General features: G+C 38.3%; 1 protein-coding gene across 2 annotated transcripts; it reads left to right on the plus strand.

Annotated features, from left to right (window-relative positions):
- Positions 1 to 1,787: 1,787 nt before the first annotated feature.
- LOC102235830 (cyclin-dependent kinase 11B-like) lies at positions 1,788 to 23,697 on the plus strand. Of its 2 annotated transcripts, XM_014471285.2 has the most exons (21): positions 1,788 to 1,819; positions 3,286 to 3,416; positions 3,776 to 3,915; positions 3,999 to 4,126; positions 4,235 to 4,382; positions 4,873 to 4,935; positions 5,805 to 5,941; positions 6,625 to 6,750; positions 6,839 to 6,937; positions 7,322 to 7,462; positions 7,545 to 7,619; positions 8,486 to 8,709; positions 9,733 to 9,823; positions 9,911 to 10,032; positions 10,131 to 10,236; positions 10,372 to 10,493; positions 11,996 to 12,103; positions 12,496 to 12,612; positions 12,982 to 13,130; positions 21,152 to 21,341; positions 23,185 to 23,697. In XM_014471285.2, exons 2-21 carry the CDS (start codon positions 3,300 to 3,302, stop codon positions 23,275 to 23,277), a joined length of 2,496 nt encoding a protein of 831 aa, XP_014326771.1. In that variant the 5' UTR covers positions 1,788 to 1,819; positions 3,286 to 3,299; the 3' UTR covers positions 23,278 to 23,697. The 2 variants fall into 2 exon arrangements, with proteins under 2 accessions (XP_014326771.1, XP_023191975.1); XM_023336207.1 differs by lacking the exon at positions 4,873 to 4,935.
- Positions 23,698 to 24,158: the final 461 nt, after the last annotated feature.

Here is a 24,158-nt window from a genome sequence, read left to right on the forward strand (position 1 = left end):
TTATAATTTTATCTTTATCACAACATTACCATAAAATATCGTGATAAAACTTTAATTTGTGAACTTTGAAACCCTCCAGTGGGGCTGGATTAAACAGTTATGTATGTGAAACTGGGTCAAAACTTTTACACAATGATATGAAAGATTAGAGTTAAGGTTCTGCCCATTTTACTAGACCTTGTCATGTGCAAAATACTTTTACTAAACAATTTTGATATGAAATAAATTGTACAAATGGCAGTTGACTAATATTTTGTTCAAATGTTCCTAGGTATTTAATTTCCACCTTGGTGGATACTGAAGTTTTTATATTAAAAGTCCAGCAGAGCTGAAAGATTTTTCAATCTTGATGAGTAAATGATCAACTAATTCATGCTCCCAGGCTCCATCCCATTAGTTTTTTTCCTTCTCAATTATAGATATCATGCAGGAAATAGTTTTTTAGTTAGTGTTTCACATATCAACTTCGCTTATTTTACAGATAGACACACAGGACTGTAGAGAAGACAAGTAAAAAGCAGCATTACTCTAAAAAGACCCTTAGAAAAGTCTGGAGAACTTTCCAAGGTTGTAAAATGGTGAAATTATTTACATAAATGTATTATGAAAACAAGGTTAAAATATTTCTTCACTGTTGTGCCTCCCCGTCTAAGGAACCTAGCAGTTTAGCTGATTACTCGACTGTGTGAGAAAACTATTCCCTACATGTTAAATAGATTTTTGGGATTCATCTTCATCTCACCTCCTTGTAGTAGACTCTGAAGCTTCCACGTTCATGTTGATGTTACTCTCATTCCAGCAGTCATAATGCACGCTGCCCTCCCCGCTGGACTCCATTGGAAGTGTCTTCTTCTATTATTATGGGTTGTTGTGTAGTTATTCCCTGGTCAGTGTCAGTCTAGACGCAGGAGAGGTACAAGATGTTACAAGGAAGTCAATATTTGCACTAGCAAGGAAATTAATTTGATTTAAAATGAGGTTTGATATCTGTGAGGTTGGCTGATTACTTTGATGAGTAAAAAAGGAACCTCATATAGATTCTTACCTTCAAAACTAATGTCAAACAATAACTCTGTCAGTCTTACCTGTGGCTGACAACAGCAAGTTTGGAAAGTCTTCTTTCAAATCCTTGAAAAGAAAGCAGTGCCTCGGTCTCAGTGTCAGACTTTGGCCAAAGTTCACAGTTTCCATCCTGTCATAAATCTATGAGCTGTTCTAGTTCTTCCACTTAACCTTATAACACTTTCCCAGTGATAAACCCAGTTTATTACTTGCTATTTTAAATTCTGGGTTTGATCACATCCTGAGCAGATACAAAGAAATGCAAAGCATGGAACAAAAAGGCATTAAATATGTTCCTGACAGCTCATCTGGCATATATGCTATTCATTTTGTCAACAACAACAAAAACATTTTTGATCTAGAATACGGGATATGAAGCATAACAGCAGCCGAGGGTCATTTTTACATACAATTAAAAGATTGAAGGTCTAGAAAAAGACTTGAATGTTTTGCCTTATGGTTTAATTAACAGACCATAAGGTTTTAATATTATTGATTATTAATAGTTAGTTATTAATAGTGTATAGGGAAAATGCAAACTGTATTCCAGTTTATACTTTGAGTATGACGTGATATGATATAACATAAGGGGTAGTGACACAGTTTTTTTTTTTAATAGAACAAAAGATTTCTTGAATTTCGTAAATTTTCGTTCGATTAGATGTGCTAATTAATTATTCAAGCGGAAGGTTTTGTTTCACACCGGAAGCAGTGTGAACGTTTGTTACGCGATTAAACTTCCGCTGCGCATTTTCAGGTGTGTTTGGGTGTTTTATTTTCTCAGCGATTATTTTAATCAAGCTCTGCATTCACAACTTTATTTTAAGATATCAAAACTGCTACACACACGCCAGTTAAAATGTATAAGAACTGTGACATGTATTTCTTTGTAAAATATATATTTTAACCTGCAGTATTTCTTTAGCAACGGTCTCACATGCTAGCATAGGCTAAAGTTTGCTAATGCTAGCACCGTGCTAGCATTCCTGTCAAACATAAAACTTAAAACGGCTTTTGAAAGTTTAACATGCTGCTATGTTACTCTTTGCAATTTGTGAGTTTACACGCTGCGTACAGCTGAACAAATTCGTCATAGAGTTAGCTATATAAACCTGCTTATAACACGGCTGTGGCAATGTTAACACTAGCACTGTAAGGTGGAAACGAGACACCTGATTTACAACTGTACATATGCCGCTTACGTATGAATGGTACTGTATATTATTAGTGTTTTGTGTACCTAAACGCGGTTTTAATACAACTCAAAAAGGTTGCAGTAACGTCAGACATGAATCATTTTGAAAACAAATGCATTACTGTTTACTCTATACTATATATATATATATATATATATATATATATATATATATATATATATATATATACAGTACAGACCAAAAGTTTGGACACACCTTTTAATTCAATGAGTTTCCTTTATTTTCATGACTATTGACATTGTAGATTCACACTGAAGGCATCAAAACTATGAATAACACATGTGGAAATATGCACTAAACAAAAAAGTGTAAAACAACTGAAAATACCCCTTATATTCTAGTTTCTTCAAAGTAGCAACCTTTTGCTGTGATTACTGCTTTGCACACACTCTGCATTTTCTTGATGAGCTTCAAGAGGTCGTCACCTGAAATGGTTTTCACTGCATATGTGCCCTGTCAGGTTAATAAGTGGGATTTCTTGCCTTATAAATAGTCATGAAAATAAAGAAAACCCATTGAATTAGAAGGTGTGTCCAAACCTTTGGTCTGTACTGTATATAAGATATATACACAACAAAGTTGCGCTCGTGTGGTTTTGTTGCGGCGGAAACAATTTCTTGAACTAAAAAAAAACAACAAAAACACTTTATTTAGGCGCAGCATATACTTTAATTCTCACTAACAGCAGTTCACTTTCACCTCTGCTAGATTCACAGCTTACTAGATTCTTCCTATTCGATGTTGTAATGCGTCTCTAATTTGTTGCCCAAAATGCTGGAGAGATAACTTCTGAAAGTAGCTCTAGTACTTCTAGCTTGCGTTTAAAACGGGTTTTTTTTTTCAGGAGTTTGAAACTGACTAGCCAAATAGGAGTGGTGGGACCAATCTGGCCACCTTAAATAGAAATGTCAGGCTTGTGTTTACTAATGCCTCTTGAGAAGAGAAATCTGTAACACCAATGCTGTGATAAATCTTTGTGTACGTCTGTGTTTGTCATGTGAATCAGGTGGTGGATTGTGGATGCTGATGGGGGACGAAAAGGAGACCTGGAAAGTAAAAACTCTTGACGAAATCTTGCAGGAAAAAAAACGTCGACGAGAATTAGAAGAGAAAACTGTTATTAAGCGCCAGAAAAATGTAAAGTGCCTTTAAGGAAAAACATAAATATTGTAACGATGTAAAACATGCATGCTTATGAAAATGTGAGCATTATTCCTAAAATATTCCTGGTAATGTTAATAAACTAAATTACAATTTCATTTTCAGAGATATTTTTAATTTGTAATTTTTTTTGTGTGTCAAATCAGCATTTATTGTTTTTCCTTTCTTAACAAGTGTAACACAAAAAATGCCCAAAAAGCTAACTGAGTTTTGTAGGTGTATTTTAAATGTGGCTGTTTCTGATTTGAGCTTGCTCTAATAATTAGCTGTTGTCACTTGATATTGATAAGGTTTTGGATTTCAGACACTAATAAATGTCGTCTTGTTTTACGCAGTTCTCACAGGGCGTTGTTCCACAGACGAATGATCGGGAACCGAAACGAGACACTCCGGAGGAAGGAGAACTACGAGATCAAAGAATGGAAATAACAATTCGTAATTCCCCGTACGTACGGGAGGACTCGACAGAGGACAGGTAGATTATATCATGATACAGATGCGTTAATTAGTAACGGTCATTAGTGAAATCCAACAGGGTTTGTGTTATGTTTCTGGTAGAGGAGAGGAAGACGAGTCACTAGCGATCAAGCCCCCACAGCAGGTTGCGAGGAAGGACAAAACGCATCACAGAAAGGAGGAGAAGAGAAAGGATAAAAGACGTCACCGCAGTCACTCTGCTGAAGGCGGTGAGATGTTTGATCGATTACGCACACAGGAACGTGATTGACGGAGTGTCTTACCAAACTTTCGATCATTTCTTTTGCTTTTTTTCCCTCTGTTGATTACGATTAAAGCTGGAGGTAAACATGTGCGAGCCAAAGACAAAGAAAAGGAGCGAGACAGCGATCGCCAGAAGCGGCGATGGGAGGAAGACAAGGCACGCAGAGACTGGGAGAGGCAGAAACGAAGAGAACAAGCCAGAGCTCATTCTCGCAGAGAGAGGTGAGCGTTAATGTTAGTTATCGATTGATTTCATGGTAGTAAAGCCAATATGGTTTTAAATGTAACCACCCCAGCATCTATGGATGTAATAGATTTTATAAATGTAGTTATGTTTTTAATAATATGTTAAACTTTGGGGTGGGCGATATGACAATATTACATCTTAAACAACTACAACCTGTTGAGGATTTACCAAAGCAGAGATCTGGTTGTCTCACAGGTCCTGCGGGTTTACGCTTTTGCTCAGATACATCAGTTTCTGTTTTGTCTGTTTCCTTCGGCTTCATAAATTAACTTAGCAGGAATGAAATGACTACTGGTTTTCCATGTCTACCATGGTATCCGTTTGATATCCGAACAAGTCAGTTGTAAGAGTTTGAAAGTTAAATTACCTTTAAAGCCATATTCAGGTACGGTGCTACTAAAGACTCAGGTGTTTCTGATTGTCCACCAAATGCAATTGAAGCTATTTTGTCCTCATTACACACAGAAGAAAACTCCAAGAACACTCCCCTCCTCCAGCTGTTCCTAGGTGTCTAGCGGCTAATGCTAAGTAAGTAAACATTTAGGTGGTTGTTTGCTAGCTCCTCAGTGGTCTGGTTAGTCTGTTGAACTTGTTGTTGATTTGTGAGGTTTTGTGAACAACGTGCTTCTACTCAGCACGACAGTTAAAATAATTACAGCAGGGTTTAGATGTAATTTCATACAGTGTCACTGCAGCAGACCTTAACAGTAACTTAAAATATCATATTTGCAGCTAATTAAAAAGACTTACAGTATTGTTTGGGTTGAAACATTGTATTTTATTTTGATAAACCAAAAACATGAGTGGGTTGGTGAGGGAACTTTGGAAGAATATGAAAATTCTATTTCTAATAATAATAATAATGATAATAGTAACAGTAATAATTGTAACATTTATAATTAAGTTGAATAATATCTGTGATAAAGATACATAATGATCAAAATGCAGGCTATTAAGTAGTAGCTAGTACATAGATATTAAGTAGTAACAGTGCACCTTACCTGAGTACTGGTGTTGTTTTACATTTTAAGTTATAATAAATCATTTTGAATTTGGCAAAACCATTTTAGACAAGGTGTAAATATGCCAGTGTTTAAATTAAATATCAGTTGTGCTGGTTACAACTTATGAAAATTATGCAAATGATCAAAATCTCTACCAAAGTGCTCCATTAGGCCTTTATCTTAACAGCTGTGCTTTAATGTCATTAAATCAGGATTTATTACACAAATTTATTGGACATATTGCCCATCCTTAAGTTTTGCTGTAGTCGTGCATTTATTCCCTAAAAGCATCTAAACCAAAAACACACAAAACATGTGGATGATGTGGCAGAGTTTCTTAATTTTGTTGCTGGTGTAAACAATCTGCTTCTTGTTCGATGTTTTTGACAACAGAGACCGTCTGGAGCAGCAGGAGCGCCAGCGCGAACGAGACCGGAAGATTCGTGAGCAACAGAAAGAGCAACGGGAATTTAAAGAGAGAGAGCGAAGGGTGGACGATCGACACAAAGAGAGAGGGAGTCGACGAGAAAGTTAGTCTTTACAAAAGATGTATTTTTTACATTCTTCCCTGCTTATTGAATGGTGTTCTGTCTTCAGTGGGATGAAATCATATACAGTAAATCAGAAATAAAAAGACACACGCATCTTTTGGTTTCTTCTGAAGTTAAATCAGACCAAACGTCTCGTTTATGTCAGTCACAATTACCAAAATTATTTCTTTTTGCTAACTACCACAATATTGAGAGAAATAATACATTACCAATGTTACAATTACATTCAACAATGTCTTAATTGCATGTAAATTGATATAATTTGACAGTTCTAATCTTGATGAGTTACGCTAAATACATTTGTTATCAGTGAGTGTTGTGACAGATCTTTCAATCTGAGATTAAACTTTGGCCTGTCAGTACAAACTTGAGGAGATTACGATTTCCCCTTTTTATCTGCTCTTGTGACTGACTGCATTGAGCATCACATTTCATGCATTTCTGGTTTGAAAAGTAAATTATTTATATTGGAAACAAAAGTGACATTACAGGGTCAATGACAGAGTTTCCGATCAAGTTGAAAATTCTCAGCTTTAGGTCCACAGCCAATTTATTTGTGCATCTCTATTAACAGAAAGACTCATCAGTTTCAAAGGATGTCATTATAGAACCCTGTACATTCGCAAAGCTCTCTTTTGAATCTGAGACGCTCTCATTCACAGTACCGTCTCACCATCGCATACTATCCGACGAGTACGACGACAAGTCAAAACAAGCTCACCGTAGTCGCAGTCCGGCTCGCGGCTCTCGGGACCGGTCCGAGCACAGTGAGCCACGGAAAATTCCAGGTGAGGGTTTAGCGTGAAACCTGTGTCCTTCTTCAGATCATTTCCATGTCAGCTGTTGTTATAGTCATTTTTTAAAAAATTTATTCAGCATCAAAAGAAGAGAGGCCAGATGTTCAAGACCTGCTTGCAGACCTCCAAGACATTAGTGATGTTGAAAGGAAGACCAGCACGGCAGAATCCTCCATTGGTAAAGCGGAGCTGCACTTAACAAGGACCATATAGGTTTAAACTCATGTTCAAATCAAAAATCAAATCAAATTTTATTTGTATAGCACATTTCAGCAGGAAGGCATTTCAAAGTGCTTTACATCATATCAAACACAGAAACACAATGCAACATAGAATCAACAATCAAAACACGACATTAAGTCAAGTTCCATCAATAACTAGTTGACTTGTGTTGCAACCCAAATACTTTTGAAGGAAATTTAATTTTTATCCCTTTTACAGTTATAAAAATTCAGATTAGCTGCATCGTGCCTCTTTCTACACTATAAGTTGATTATTTTTTACCTTCCCAGCTTCATTGATTTTCTTTTTCCACAGTCAAATTCTCTTTTGTCTTGCTTAGCATCAGGGTCAGGCTCCGAGGAGGAGGAAGAAGAGGAAGGAGAGGACCAGTCCAGTAGCCAGAGTGAGGAGGAGGAGGAGGAAGAAGAAGAAGACGAAGGAGAGTCTGTATCAGCATCAGGACGGTCTGAGCAGAGTGCAGGTAAAATGTGTTGTTTTTCTGTTTCTAAATGTGGCTCAAGCCTAATAATAATAATAAAAACATAACCTTTTCCCCCATTTAGAGGACGTGAGTGAGGAAGAGCAGTCAGAGGAAGACGCTGAGGAAGAGAGAGAAAATGGAAAGCACATACCTGCAGGTTGGTGAAGCCCAGATTCATGAGCTGTCGGACACTGGCATATTTGTGAAATTGACACAAACATTTTTCTTATTTCTCAACTGCTGGTCATCTTCAGCTGACAGCTCCTTAATTGTTTCTTTTCAGGAGCTTCTAGCTTTTAAGTCCATCTCTTTGTAGTTGATTAAGAGAAGACATTTCTGTTACAGTCTTATTCTTCATTGAAATGCTCGAGTTGCCGTAAAATAAAGCTCAACGTTTTTGATGGCACCAAACACTGCTTTCTTTTTTGGCTGCTTTCTGTGACACTCAATCTTTTTGTTCTAAATCTCTTGAAAAACAATGAACTGGATCAGCAAAATAATAATCTTCACAGCCTATGTTACACTTTTGCAAGCTTTGCAGCTAAAAAAAGAAGATAATTGATACAAATTAACGGCATGGTTTGCTCAAACTCAAACTTGTTATTAGCACTTCAACAACAGAGATTAGGAGTTGAGTTTCATAACTGATTGTTGCACCAATCATTTTAAAATGCCTCAGTATGCTTGATATGTCAGATCAATTTGTGTGCCATGAAATTTAAATATTAAATTTAAATTTTTAAACCAAAAAAAGAATAAGAATACATACACAAAGTGATATTCTTTTGCTTGTTGTACAGAAGAAAATAACTGTTTTATTGATTTATTAGATTGTTGATTTTAATACAGTCAGTTCAACGCATTGTTAGATTGGACTTTAATAGAATCTGCCATAAAAAAAGAGCAAAAAAAATAAATTCAGCTACAGAATCACAACATTAAACATGTAGTTTCTGAATTCATGGCCCTCATCAAACAAACTTAATCAAATAATTTTTACTGACTTCGCTCTTGCTGTCGCAGTTCCAGAATCCCGTTTTGACCACGATTCTGAGGAGACCGGCGAGGAGGAGGAGGATGACGAAGAGGAGGACGACGAAGAGGAAGGTAGAGAGGGTGACCCCACCCCTCAATCCCAAACTCACTCCCGCTCGCCCACCCCCGAGGAGAACTACATTCCAGAGTCCCCTCCAGTTTCACCTGTGGAGCTGAAGAAGGAGCTTCCCAAATATCTGCCGGCTTTACAGGTAAGTGTTAGCTCTACGAATGTAGACACGTTGCATGTTGTTTACATTTGGAAATTTCGAGCATGTGCACAACGGTGAAGGGCAAAAAGACGATTCTTTTACATGCCATCCATAGTCTCGCTACCTTGGTAGAACAATTCTGTTCACTAAATAAAGCCTGGAGATGTTATTAATTTAGTACAATGCACCACAACAAATGGAAAAATAACGCAGGAAAATCGTTGAAGAATAACTCAAAACCACGTAACGGCTACACTACACGCACACTCATTGCCATGGCAACTGACTCAAAACAGCTCCACCAGTGTATCAGGATTAGTACTGTTGTAAACAATTATTTTAGTAATCGAGTATTCTATTGATTTTTCTGACAATTAATCAAATAATGAAATAAAACATTCTATCAAATAAAATATTGGTAAATACTGCCATGATATTGACAGTAATACTGTCAATATCTGACAGTATTACTGTCAGATATTGACATCTGCACCAATGTTGAGTATCCCTAACAATTACTTTCCTACAGTTTAGAAAATTAACCTCTAACAATAATAGCCCACTTAAAGTGCATATTGAAGGTTGTTTTAAATGGTTGACAAATATTTGTGATATATATTTAAAAATATATGTGATTTTGATTAAATAGAACCACTACAATTGTGAACTTGTGTTTTTTCTGGCAATCGTGGAGTATCGAAATGTTTCTTTTTTTTGTTCCAGTTTCATTTTACATCGTTTCCCTCCCAACAGCCTCTCGATTATGTTCACATAGGTTTCGGTTTTGTGAGTTAAGGAAATTCTGTCAATAAAGGTCTTTGCTCTTTATTCAACCAGATTTAATAAGCACTTAAATTTAGCCTTGCATCAGAAGAAATGACTGTGTCATGATGACAGACTGTTTAGTCTCCCTTCAGTCACTCTACTAACCACAAGGTGATGCTTTAGAGAAAAGAAAATGCATCCTTACCTTAGTTGAATAAACCTCTAAAAGTTTGATTATTCGGAATGACATTTTTTTAGGGTTGCCGCAGCGTTGAAGAGTTTCAGTGTCTGAACCGGATAGAGGAGGGAACCTACGGAGTGGTGTACAGAGCCAAGGACAAGAAGACTGGTATGTAAATAGACTCCTGTTTATGTTTTGATTTTGTGGTTTTTTTTAATGTGCTTTTTCTAGATGAATGCTGTTTTATATTTGCAGATGAGATTGTTGCCTTAAAGAGGTTGAAGATGGAGAAGGAGAAGGAAGGCTTTCCCATCACGTCTTTAAGAGAGATCAACACTATTCTGAAAGCCCAACATCCAAATATCGTCACAGTCAGGGTGAGACAACTTGACAATAAGTTTGGGTGAATAACATTTGCTGTTTGGCTTTTTTTTCTAGAATGACCTATTTGTTTCTTTTTTTGCATTGTTGTCAGGAAATTGTTGTTGGAAGCAATATGGATAAGATCTATATTGTAATGAACTATGTAGAGCATGACCTGAAGAGTCTGATGGAAACCATGAAGCAGCCTTTCTTGCCTGGTATTGTGGCATAATTTTTTTTTCTTCTTCTTCTTGTAAAAGTAGTGAAAAATTCATTCTGACATTTTTGTGACGTAAAAAGGTTATTAACTAGCAGGCAATTATTAGAACCTCATGCAAGGCTTTTTCTTTTAGGAGAAATAAAGACTCTAATGCTTCAGCTCCTTCGAGGAGTCCGACATCTCCATGACAACTGGATTCTTCATCGGGATCTGAAGACGTCTAATCTGCTGCTGAGCCACAAGGGAATCCTCAAGGTAAGCTGACCCAGAAACTGTAAGCTAAAGTACGTTTGTGTGTGTGTGTGTGTGTGTGTGTGTGTGTGATGGGTTAATGGCCTCTGTGTAGAATAAAAGGTAGAGAAGGCGATTGTGACAAACATAAAAAGAGGTTCAATTACCTCATGCCATGTAAAGATAACAAGAGGTAGGAAAGTCTGAGAATCAAGTTTGTTAAAACTTTATGTAAGTTAAGTAATTATACTTAAAATTAGGCCTGTCATGATAAAAATAAATCAATTAAAATGAGCTCGATAAGAAAATGAGGGCGATAATTATGCTTGGTTGTTTTTGTTGAGTCTCTCTCTCTTTCTATCGAAGAGACTGGATGACAAAAAGCTTCACTCTGGAGTTACTCCTCCTCTCTTGCTTCCATGGTAACGGCTCAACACCCGGGGAGTTAAAAGCCTCCGTTTTCCTCCACTCGAGCTGAACCCAATACATGGGACACGGCAGCGAAATACCGACAAAAGTTGATCAATTTTCAACTTTCTTGTGTAGTGTTGGTAGCCCGCGTGTCTACGTGTATGAGCTAGAAATTTCACATGAACAAATTATACTGTTCGCTTGTTGGGATGAGTCCAAGCAACTGCTGCCTCACCGCACAAACTCCATAGAAATGGTATATGCCACATGGACAACTGCCCAGGGCGGCATCTTGTGGGGGGCTGCCCCCTCTGCCCTCAACTGGAATCTAAATGTGAACAGTGGCTAATGCAAACTGCTCCTCCCAAACGCTCCCTTCCCAATTTTTTATATTTATAAGAAATGTTTTAAGTCAATTCAGCACTATTTTTCTCCATTGGATCGGTATTGGCTGAACCTCAGATACTGGATTTGGTATCGGAAGTGAAAAAAGTGGTGCATTCCCAGATTCAGAGTGCAACTGCTTTGAAAGAATCTCAACTCTACCACTTCTTTCTTGCTTAAAAAGTGTGAAAGTCCCTTTTGAAGTTTTTGCAGGTAATCTTTCTGTAGACTGTATAGTGACTATGCCTTAATTAATCACCTAGTCATCATTTATAGTTTTATTGCTGAGCGTATTATATTTTCTTTTCATCACAGGAGTCTCTCCCCCACACATTCGTAGCTTGTCCTTGACGTTCGTCAACATTGCTGCAGCCTAGCATCTGCGGATACAATTTACACAAATGTCTCTGTTTTGTAACCTGCAGTGGAAAAACGCACGAGAAACAGCCAGGGTAAATTAAAACGTTCCAGGGAAAGAAGTTCCATTGGGAAAACATAGTTGAAAAAAGCCAAATGCAAATGTTTCTGAATCTCCAAGTTGAAAAAAATTGCGTAGACACCTGTGAGCTTTAAATTTGACCCATCTTGATATTTTACAAAACAACTGGTTAGTACTTGATTTGAGAAACTTGATATAGACGTGTTTGGGGAAATCTTCCGAAGACATGAACCCCTTCGCCAACAAAAACCCTGAGGTCTTACAGTTTCCCTTGTTTTGTCCTGTTCTCTAGATTGGGGACTTCGGTTTGGCGCGGGAGTACGGCTCACCCCTGAAGCAGTACACCCCTGTTGTGGTGACTCTGTGGTACCGATCTCCGGAGCTGCTGCTTGGAGCCAAGGTGAGATCTCAAGTTTTGCAAACCGCAAAGGGGCTGTCAGACGAAATACTTAAGCAGCAGCTGACGTTCCAGACAAAAGTGATGAACTTTTTTTTTCAGACTGATTGCATCATCTGGACTGTTGGTCTCAGAGATATATTTCCATTAAAAGACAACATCTGTGAAGCATTTGGCTTGTAAGTCACCAAATACCGCAAGTTGTTGCAGGAGTTGTAGAGCACAGGCTTTGTTTCAGCCAGACGGCAGAGGCCCAGAAAGCTATTGGAGAACATCCACACTCTCTCTCTTTTCTTGTGGGGGGGGGACGATGAACTCAAACAGAATTTTGCCAGGCAAGACCGTCTGCTTGATGTTTCTGTGGATTACCGCCGTGTTTGTTCTTCTCTCTGCAGGAGTACTCTACGGCTGTGGACATGTGGTCAGTGGGCTGCATATTTGGCGAGCTCCTCACCCAGAAACCTCTTTTCCCTGGAAAATCTGAAATTGACCAAATTAACAAGATTTACAAGGTGAATGCCATCATTTGCCCTTCAAATTTAAGCTAAATTGTAACTGCGAAGAGCAAAATTACCATGTTTACTGCCTATGAATTTAATGTAGTGTTAAGAGGATTAAGAACGTAGTTCAACAATTTTTCTCAGGGGGAGCTGTTGGCAGACAGCATTATTAGACCAAAAAGCTTTCCATATTTTAGTGATTCACATGCTGTAAAGCAATATAGCCCTGCATGCGTGTATTAATTCCTCCTATTTTACGACTAACAAATTAAAAATGCATCCTTCATTTCTCCCAGGAGGGAAATTGTTCTCTAACTAACTATATCAATCTTATGCAAGTATAGCAGTTGACGTGTGTGTTTGTGTTTGTGTTGACTGCAGGATTTGGGATCACCCAGTGAGAAGATCTGGCCTGGCTACAGTGAGTTGCCTGCTGTGAAGAAGATGAGCTTCACAGAGTATCCCTACAATAACTTGAGAAAGCGCTTTGGAGCGCTGCTGTCAGACCAAGGCTTCGACCTCATGAACAAGTAAGACTTTTTTCTGGAGTCCATTGGCACTTCTGAGAAAGACGCATAAAAAGTATTAAAAATATACATTTTTTTCTTTAAAGTGACATAGCGTCACACTTTTTAATGACAAAAGATCCAACCTTTAATTTAACTTTTTAAATTTACTCGATGGGGAAAAACCCCCACATTTAGAAATAATTGTTTTTGTTCTTAATCACTCTTGCCACTGTTTGTCATTGTTTCCTGTAAAATACACAGGGTTTTTTAGTTTGATTTTTTAAAGTTGATCGAGGAGCATAGAAAGTTTATAATAATCCATAATTTTATTGTTGTCTGGGGTGGAGATATGATCTGGACAATATGCCAAAAATGACACAGTATGGCTTTTACGGTGAAGTCCAGATCCCAGTTTTACCACTAGTTTGTTGCAACTTTTGACCCTCCACTGTGGTTCTTAAGTAGACTTGCACCAATAAACTGGCCCCAATTTCTTTAATTTTATAAGATCAACGATCGGCCGACGCTGGCATGAGAAACCCATCTTATCTAGCTTAACAAAGGTCTGAAAATAAGCTGCAGTTCACTTTTGCTCTGCCGTGAGAGAGAGCTGATTGACAGACCTGTACATGTCTGAACATGTTTGGTTAACAATAGTCACCTGACTATCGCCAACTTAGCGACTGTCTTATTATTTAGTAACTTTTAAGGCAAAAATGAATCCATACTGGCCAAAATCTAAATCGGCAGGTCAGACTTTTTAAATATTAGTGATTTGACCCAAAAAAATGCCAAAAATGCATCCTTATTCTTAGGCTTGAAATTCCTATTAAAACAATGTGTGAAATGTAAATAAATGTTCTTTTCTTTTTTAAATCCAACTAAAATTTCTATAGTCCAAATTGCAAAAAGAAGCTTTTTGTTTCAAAGAGTCACATTGCTTTTGCGGCTCTAAACAACTTTATTTTGGCTGAAGACGTTAACATTGAAATAGGGATGCACCGATATGAAAATTTGGACCAGTATTGATATTGCCCTTATGGCTGATAACTGATATTTACTGATATTATCTATATTTCACTACTCTTTTAATATCTTTAAACAAACAACCATACTGCTGACTTCACCACATTATAATGCACAATATCGTGCATCCCTTTATTGAATATGTGCATGAAATTTGTGCAAGCTGTCTGATTATCTAAAAAAAAAATTGTACTCACTTTTAACAATGATGCACCACTGATTCGCCACTCCTGCTACGTCATACTTGTGCAGTGGTGTGAAAATGCTATATCACAATAACTGGTAACGTTAGTAGTTGTAGTAATGATATTTTTCACAGCTTCACACATTACATTTTTCATTAAGGCACAAAATCTCTTATGTTTTATAGCATGACTATCAAAAACAAATGAAGAAAATGTAAACTGTTTTAACTGCATCCCCTGTCTTTGATCTTGTTTGCTGTAATTCGTTGTCGGGATCTCAGGGTGTAGTCACGGAAAGAAGGTGGTTAGGTTTCTTTGCTTTTTGCACAGTAACTGCTGCATAACACACAAACACAGATCAACAGTCGGTATGATTAATGCTGCATTTTAAAAAAAGTTTTATTTGTCACATTGTTTGGAACATTTGGTGATATTGCAGGAGACTAAAAAAAAAAACATTTTATGGCAATATTATCAGCTGAATTACAAGGAATAATAAGAAAAGAACCTTAAATGAACCGGTAGCCAGTATTGAATATTTCATAAACAGAGAGCATGCTTCATTAGTTAGTTACAAGCATACAGTAAAAATTCCTATAAATGAGCGAAACATGTTTAAAATGTGCTAAGCGCCTTCTGCTGTACATTTTTTTCCCGTCGGGTTGGAACGTTCTTGGCGAGCTGATGCGAAACATGACAACAGTGACGGGTCGGTCATTCGTCAATACGCCCCTGTGAGAGTCAGATCCAAGCACACGTTCCAATTCACGACCCGCTCTTTAAGGAAATGTTTGGACAGCACCGTTCTTACGAAAATCATTTTCATATCGAAGTAATGACGTCATAATTTTCTCTCGCGTGTTCCAAATATTTGCTCACCAGCTGCAGGGCGAGAGTCTTTTTACTCAGATTTTTCCTGACCCGCTGAGTCTTTTGTCTACACTCGTGACACTAACAGCAAGTCCACTGTGCTGCTTGAGGAATCACAGTCCAGTGGAAGTCTGGCCAGGGCTGCCCAAACTCTCCATCTGTTGGAAAGCGTTTACCCTGGGACTTGTTCAAACCATGGAAGGTCAACATGGAGAGGCGTTCAGGGTAAAAAGCATGAGGGCAGAGTAGTGTGGGAGTCTGTAGGTTTAGATTCCAGTGGACTGTTTGGAATGTCACACATCCTTGTGTTGGGAATGTGTTTGAATATTACTGTATTTGCTGTCGGACTTCAGAGGGGCCTCAGCACCAGAAGTACTTTCTAAACCTGTTCAACTTCCTGGGGAATCAAGATTTTTTTCCATCATCTTATCCGAATGATCTAAGCTTCATCGTCTGCTGATGCAAAGTTTAAATTCTTTATATTCATTCCTTTCTGTGGAAAACAAGACTGTGATGTATGTAATGCTGCATGCATTGGGACAGCGATCTCTCTGCCTAATCAGCATCCTATGCAGCATTTTCTTTGAATCATTCATAAGCTTTCGTTTATCCAACATTAGTATATGTTTTTCAGGACTGGCCCAAGCCTCCTTGGGGCCCTAAGCGAAATGTGGTTTTGGGGCCCTTTAGTTCTGCTAACAATGTGGACTGGCTGCAATCAGCAGCCCGATCATTAGATCATTCACAGACCTGCTATAAACTTATTGCATCTCTGGCAGTGCCCTTTACATTATATACATGTATAGTACAGGATACATTTATTGGCCAATTGATTTATCAACCAGTTGATTTCTGGGCACCGATTTCCTTAATTTTGGGGGATTGTGATCTGCTAATACTTACATGTGAAGCTGATCTTATCCCCTAATCTTATCTTTGTCAGCAAAGGTTTAAAAATCAGTCTCTGTCCTCTGGTGCTCTGCAGTGAGAGGTGTGACTGACAGACCAAAAATCAGAAATATACAGAGCCAAGCAGGAGATTCAATGTTTGGCTGTTGAACTGGACCGTTCCACGTCACTATCAAGCTATAGCTTTACAAATCTTTTACATTACATTACATTACCAAGGCACATTCAAACAAACCTTTATCTTGTCTTTTTTCTATTCTTCCTCTTTCTTTTCTCTCTCCCTGAAGGATAAGTCCTTTTTAGAGACATTGTTTTGCTAACTTAACTTCTGACCGGAGCTTTGGACGTTTGGATGCGCTCTGCACATTGCAGCAGCTCGTTACCGGCACAGCGTGCGGTACCTACCGCGGCCACCAGGGGCCCCCCAAAAGCAATTTATAGTTTTTTTCTTTTTATCAATAAAGTAATAATTTCTACATACATTATCAAATATATATTATTGTAAAAGCAAATCAGTTTATTGGAAAATTGTGTGTTTTTGATATTATAATGACAGAAATTATTACTAAAAAAAAAGAATCACCTCCACTGAGGGGTCCCCTTACTGGACTTGGGACCCTAAGTGGCTGCTTAGTTTGCTTATGCCTTGGGCCGGCCCTGATGTTTTCCTCCTTGAGCTACCTAGCTATATCGAGGAGGCAGCTAGCGCTAAGGGGCTTCCCGTCCCCCAACAAGGGCTGTGCTACAGATTTTCTTAATTGTGGGTAGGGCTGAAACGATTCCTCGAATGATTCGAGTACCTCGATTATTAAAATTCCTTGAGGAAAATTAATTTGCCTCAAAGCTTCGTTAAACTACATTTTATTATGTAGCGCACCGTGTTCCGCCCGGATCATTATTTGTGGAGGGCAGCGCTCTTATTTCCGCCTATGAGTTGTTGTGAAGTGCTAGCAGCATGGTGTTGAATTGTGCAGCGCTTTGTCAGGGTTTGGGTTGGGTTTGTCAGGCTTAAGGATTATTGAATTTTGCGATAGCTTTTGTGCTTTAAGAATCGCGTCGTCACTGTTTTAGAGAGAGAGAGAAGATTCCTCGATTAATCGTAAAAATATTCTATAGAGTACTCGATTACTAAAATATTCTTTTACAACAGCCCTAATTTTGGGAGATCTGTGATTGAGCACCGATCTTATTTGCCTCCACAAAGGTCTGAAAATCAGCCACTGTCTCCTTTTCCTCTCCTATGAGAGAAGGCTCAGGGTTTCCCCCAGAAAACTTACTTGGCCAGGTCGTAGGGGCACATGGGCAGTTATCAAGTGTGCTTTTGAGTTAAATGTTTAAGGTTGATAGGAAATTTGAAACTGTAAAAAAGCAAACACAAAAAATACACTTGCCACTTTATTTGCTGAAGTTGTTGGCATGTAAACGGGTAGAGTCAGGAAGTGATTATGGCGTTCCGTTGAATAAAGAAACACCTGACTTCAGTCAGTCAACGCAGCAAAATATTCCTTTACCACATGAATCAGAATTGTTGTTTAATAAATTGTGGAACATACCGAAAATTAAATCCAACCAGGTAAGTATTTTGCGTTCAAACGTCCAGAATGTTTTGAAGTAACTGAATCTGTAAAAAAAAAAAAAAAAAAAAGAATAACTTGAAGGGCAGTTTTTGCACCAAACCACAGTGATGATGGGTCGTGGGTTAGATCAAACGTCTGGCTTTAGATGTGTAGCATCTGGTAGGTAATGAAAAATAAAGTGCTGTGAGTTGAAATCCGTTTGAAGTGTTTTACTTAAGCTGTGCCTTAGTCCGATTCAGCTGAGTAAACCCGTTGTATTCAGCCAAGTATTTAAGTTTTTAAACCATTTATGTGTAATCAAATTGGCGGTATTAAACAAATCTTTGCAATTACCGGGTCCTGAAAAGAGCTACTTAAAGACATTAAAAGTAGTGATTTTTCTTTTAATAATTACACACTGCAGACATGTTGACTCGGCTTTGCCATGACTCTACTGGCAGCTGTTTTTCAGGCGTGATGATGTTGAAGTTTAGGAGTTAAATGCACTCAGTGACCCTAATTGGATCAATAAGAAATGGTGTCATTGAGACACCAAGTCAGGGCATTTAACTTTTCGGACTTCCAAGAATATATGTTGAGAATCCTCAGTCTTACAGCATGTCCAAACACAAATACTTTTGCAAAATTGAGATTTTTCACCACATTTTTTTTCCTCCACCTACACAGTTTTTTGATTCTCTTAAAAAGCACACTGTCCCTTTAAGGCCAATGCTGGAGATTATTAGAAACCGAGCTTGCCCGCTTTGGCTCTGTTAGCTCGTAACCACAACAATAATGGAGCCATTTTTATGGGTTTTTATTTGTCCTTCACAGTTTTTGTATTAACTGTCTCAACTGAAGGCCAGAGGTAAACAAAAACGTTTAAAAGACTGAAACGAAAGAGAACAGGAACTACATTTAGAGATGAATCAGTGAGGTAGATCATCTCAAATGATGGACTGAAACCATCTTCTGTTTTTCTTAGAAGTTTCACCTTCAAAATTTGATTTTCATTCAATTCAAATCATTTTTGCTAATTCGCAATGTAATATAAAAAATTAAGAGAATATGTTGCACGTATCTGAAAATAAAGACGTTATAAAATTAAACATCGAAGCATATGTCCTTGACCTTTATCTATAGTTTGTATTAAGTTCAAACATTACGCCTCAAAATACACCCTGAAAATACAAAGTACATTTACAGATGGAAAATAGTGGCATTTCTTTCTTTCTTTATTTATTTGTTTAGAAAAAATGCATTTAATACAAAATAGGGGGGGACAAAAACATTTTTTTAGAGTATTTTTTTTAAGTCAGGGGAAATTGGTCCAATCCATTATCCGTCTGTTTTATTAGTGCATCTTTATTGAAGAAAATCATTTGCTTGGTGCTGCTTTGCCAAAGCTTTTATATTAGAATCAGGAAAAAATATTTTGATAAAGTCCAGAGTAGTGAGTAGCTGGGGCTTTAATCTAAAGATCCTGAATACTGCTGGCATTTCTTCCTATCGAGTATTAATTTTAGCAGTGGCTTCTTGGTAGGGCTAATGTGCGAATAGATTTTCCCTCCTAATCCAGTTAGAAAATGACTAGACGTTAACATAGTAAATAATTAAGATACTTCATGTAGACAAATAGCATTAAGGATTAGCTAAAAGTTAAACTTCTGCTCAATTTTTCTTTATCTGTGTCAACAGCTGACACTGAAACAGTCTCAAAAATGTGAAAATGATGTATGATCGTCAGGGTTTCTCTCAGCGACACGCCAGGCTTTACTTGCCCTCTAACGAGGCTGAGCATTGCTTGTTTTTGTGTTGTTTTTTTTTAAAGACATTTGTTTTTGTATTTTAATAAGCTGGATTGCAAGCGTCTCTGCTGCACTGAGCGTTTCACTGGCAGAATCATTCCTGAAAGACGGGTTTATAGTTGATGCGTTGAACATGGCATGAAGCCGGGAGCGCTCACCAATCACACAGCTGGCACCTCTGCGCGTTGGCCGCATAGCGCGCTGCAGCGGCCAGGTCTCCTCGGTTGGGCCTCTTTTAACTCAAGCTGGACATCGGCTCACCTGCGTCGACATTTATGTCAACGCCGCCCGTGAGGACTCATGTTTCTTTGGAGAAATCTTTATCAAGTTTAAAAGCCACTGCGTTTGCTCTGCTTGCTCAGCTCAATGTGAACTGCAACTATAACCTGTAGTCACGCTTTCAGAGGTGCGCATTGAGCGTTCAAGTGATCAAATTCTATGTTTGTGGTCTGTGTTAAATCATTAGGCCATATGGGGCCCCTGAAGGCCAGGGCCCCTTAAGGAGCTGCTTATTTCATTTATGTCATGGGCCTGTTCTAAATGTGATCAGCCTGGCGTCGTGTTCGTAGATCCACTGACTGATGACTTAATTTGGACTTAAGGGAAGTGCAAATAATTTATATTTATTTTAATTGTTTTTTGGATTTGTTGTTTTTAAGACTATATGATTTTGGGTTTAAGTGTTGTCGGCAGTGTCTTCCAGTAACAGAATTACCCAGCAATATTTTACATTTCCTTTCAACTTAACATCTTTTAATACAAAAACATGGTGGTCCGCCTCGGCGCCCCGACTACCAGGCTTAGCACATTTTCTGGGATCACCCTGATTGTGTAGTATCTTAACTCTGAGCAAACAACAGGCTAAATTTTGTATAAACTGAACTTTTTAGAATCAATTAATGACGCCAGACGGCAGAGGCGTTTCTACCTAAAAATACTAAAACACATTGGTAGAATGAAATAATCTTAGGCACAAACAAAAGATGTACCCCGAGATCCAAGTTTTGCTGGAACCACACCACCAAGCAATCCCCCTTTATCTGGCAATCGGCGAAATCTTACACATATGAATGTTCATATATCTGACGCAGTAAACATCCCAATTATTAACATTAAAACATGAAAACAGTAGCAGCAAACACACACCCTGAAGTGCGGCTAATTTAGCAGCGCCCCAGAAGAGAAATGACAGGAGTCAGCTGCTGGTTGATTGAAAGCATTGACTTTCCAAAATGGTGGATTCTAGGTCAAGTCATCACTCTTGGATCAATTTCACTACTTTTTAACACAGAAATGGTTGGCTGCTATTGGTTTTAGCCTTTTGGTAGTGTGTTAGAAAAAGAAATTGAGTTTGGTGTGTGTCACCATCTCTTGCAGCACCTACTGGCCGTTTCTCTCCACCATTTTTTTTTTTTTTTTTTTTGGCTCTTGCACAGAAAGAGGATTCCTTTGTATTTCGTTCTGCCTAAAAAGCCTTAATCTGTTTTCCAAATGGAGAGAGACGGCTCTGAATGAGCTAAACCCCAAACCTGCGATGAAAGAATCAGAGGCAAGGTCAGCTATGCACAAGTCAGGCGCTGGAGAAATTCAAATAATAATTGCCCCATTTCATATCGCAGTCCAAACTAGGCACTTTTGCACCTTTTAAAGATCAACGAATAAATAATAAGTGATTGTCCGTTTTCCAGATTCCTCACCTACTGCCCCGGTAAGAGGATCTCAGCTGACGAGGCTTTGAAGCACGAGTACTTCAGGGAGACGCCTCTCCCGATCGACCCCTCTATGTTCCCCACCTGGCCGGCCAAGAGCGAGCAGCAGAGGGTGAAGAGAGGCACCAGCCCTCGTCCGCCCGAGGGAGGCCTGGGATACAGTCAACTGGTAATGACATTAGACTCCACTTTCTCCATTACACACAGCTACCAGGCTTTCTTAGTGCTGTCTGTGTTAAATAGATTACAGACCCTCGAGCTTCTGCTTAGTGTCCGACTATTTCCTCCTTGTGTTTTCCAAGATGTGCTCCCTGAAGTTTCTAATGTTTTCTGCAGCGGTCCCGCTCACCCATAAGGATATTATTGAAACTTTTCAGCAGCAGTTTCAATATTTTCCACCTTCCCGGACGAAACGGAAGCGGGCCAAAAAGCTGTTGGTTGTTATTTCAGTTTTATTCTCGAGAAACGCCCAAACCCATAAAGCTGCCGAACCTGGAATGATCGATAACTGTGTTAATAATTAGCGTTCTCTTGGCTGCTTCTTTGGATTAACAATAAAAGATCCACTTGAAAAATAATTCCAGTGTAATTTATAATGGTCTGTGCTAAACACTTGCAAAAGTATTCAATTTCCTTTCTTCTTTCCAGATACAAATACCAACTTTAAAGTATTTATTTGGATATTTTGCAATTGACCAACTCAGTCATACAGGAAAATATCATGCAGTCACCATCTTTCCCCACATAAGGAAATCATTGTGCTGATTAGGCAGGGTAATCATATTATATTAAAAATGTCTAATTCTACTTTCTGAACCATTTGAAAGAAAATTTGTTGCCGTTTATTCTTTACATGTTTGATGAAGGTACTCAACCTATTGTTTTAGCTAGTTTCAGTTTCAATTAAAGTTGAGTTGTTTTTGCATATTTGACCAAGTTTGTGAAGCTGCTGCTGTATTTAAGTGTGCTGTACTGGTTCAGAATAACCAAATGTATTTGTAGTTCCGTACATTTATGTTTCTAAAAAAGAAAGAAAAGAAATGTTTTAAGTCAATTCAGGGTTGCTTTTCTGTATCAGATCGGTATCGGCCAATACTAAACCTCAGCTATCAGTATCGGAAACGATCCACTTTTTTTCAAGTAAAAAAAGTGGATCGGTGCTTCCCTAACTTTAATGCGCCCAGTTTAGCACATCCCAGGCTGTACGACAGAATATTAGCGTCAAGGCTAAGAAAACAAATAATTTCAAGAGTAAGGTCTTGTGATAGTCGTACGACAGTTAAAATAATACTAGAAGAAAGTTGTAATAACACAAGAAAAAAGTCGTATGACAATAAAATCTGAATAATACAAGAATAAACTTTAAATGAGGAATGTTGAGCATCTTGTGAAGTTGTACTTTGGCATCGGTTTTACAAATTGTTTAACACATCAAAATCAAATTATCTTCGGTAGTTGAACTTTGAAATGATTGAGCCAACTACTGTGTCTATTTTGAAGAAAAAACCACGGACCCGACGATCTGGTCACGTCACATCTTAGTGACTCTATCCAAGCTTTGCTCTCGTCTAAACAATTTTTTCTTCTAAATTTACGACTTTCTTCTGGTATTTTGTGCCTTTATTCTGCTAACATCGTGGCTTTATTCTTGTAACTAAACAAAAAAAGGAAAATCCTCGAATGCTCCATCCCAAGACCACGATATGATCAAGTAAAAATTTGGAGTCCATAACTAGACCAAAATCTCGAAAATGTGGTTTTGACATCGATCTTGAGCCTCAGTGAAAACACATAGCTGGCACACTTCTCCAAATTTTATTTGTAAAACATTTCTATCCGTTCCACTTCACAGTCCTGCTGTACTTTGAGACCATCACCTAAAGTCCAATGTGGTTGAAACGTGACAAAATGTGGAGAGAAAAAATAAAGGCGTATGAGTAATTCTTTAAGGGGCTGTACATAACAAACATAGAAATGTAAAACAATTGCATTTGTTTCGTTTTTAACACCAGGGTGACGACGACCTGAAAGACACTGGTTTCCACCTGACGACCAGCAACCTCGGAGCGTCTGCTGTTGGGCCCGGGTTCAGCCTCAAATTCTGATCAGGAGAAACCAGCCGGGACGTTTCTCTGCCTCGCTTGAGAGGAACAAAGCAACAAGTTCTGGGACTCGTGTGTTTGAAGCCAGGCGGCTTTGCCGCTGCAGACCAGCGTGGTGTCTGCTAAACAACAACTGATCTCAGATACTCAGGACTGTCCAACAGCAGGACTCATTGTGGTTGGAAATCTTCTCATTTCTGTGAATTCAACATTTCAGAAGAGACTTGTTTCTGCTCCTCAACAGGAATGCACCATCTAGAAGTTTAGCTCTCATGTTTGACCTTTTTTTTAATTTTTAAATGCTTCCCTGACTACCTGAGCTACTGTATAATTATGCATACTTGCCATATGATCCATCAGAAATTTACTGCCGACATGACGTTAGGTTGACTGTTTTTGTAAGAAATAAAAATTGAAACTTTGCTTTGTCTGCTGTATTTACAAAGCCTGCCCAGCCTGCACAAACACAGGAAAATCAAACCTCGCAGAAGTCCAGTCTTATAACTAAACTGTTGAATTCAGAGAACTAAAGTTGATTTGCACACTTTGTCTCAATTTTTTCTTTTTTTGTTCTTTTAAGTAACAAAAAAAATCAAAAAAATTGACTGCCTTTGTTTAGTAACCAGCTTTATGGCATCAGATTTAAACCAATAAATTCTCTGATTGAGAGCCAAAGAAAAATAAACAGCCTCGCTTCGGTTCCTGCAAGGCTGCGAGCTGCTTTCGCTGGACGGGTAGAACCTCCTCCCACCTCCCCCTCACCCCTGCCCCTCCGCTTGTCCTGGTTCTTCTGCAGACAGCCGTAAATGGAAAAATTCATTAATCAGTTTTATCTGTCCCCTGCCTCCGCCGCAGCTCCTTCTGCAGATTATTACACCTGATGT

This window comes from Xiphophorus maculatus, chromosome 1 (assembly GCF_002775205.1).
Source record: "Xiphophorus maculatus strain JP 163 A chromosome 1, X_maculatus-5.0-male, whole genome shotgun sequence".
NCBI lineage: Eukaryota > Metazoa > Chordata > Actinopteri > Cyprinodontiformes > Poeciliidae > Xiphophorus > Xiphophorus maculatus.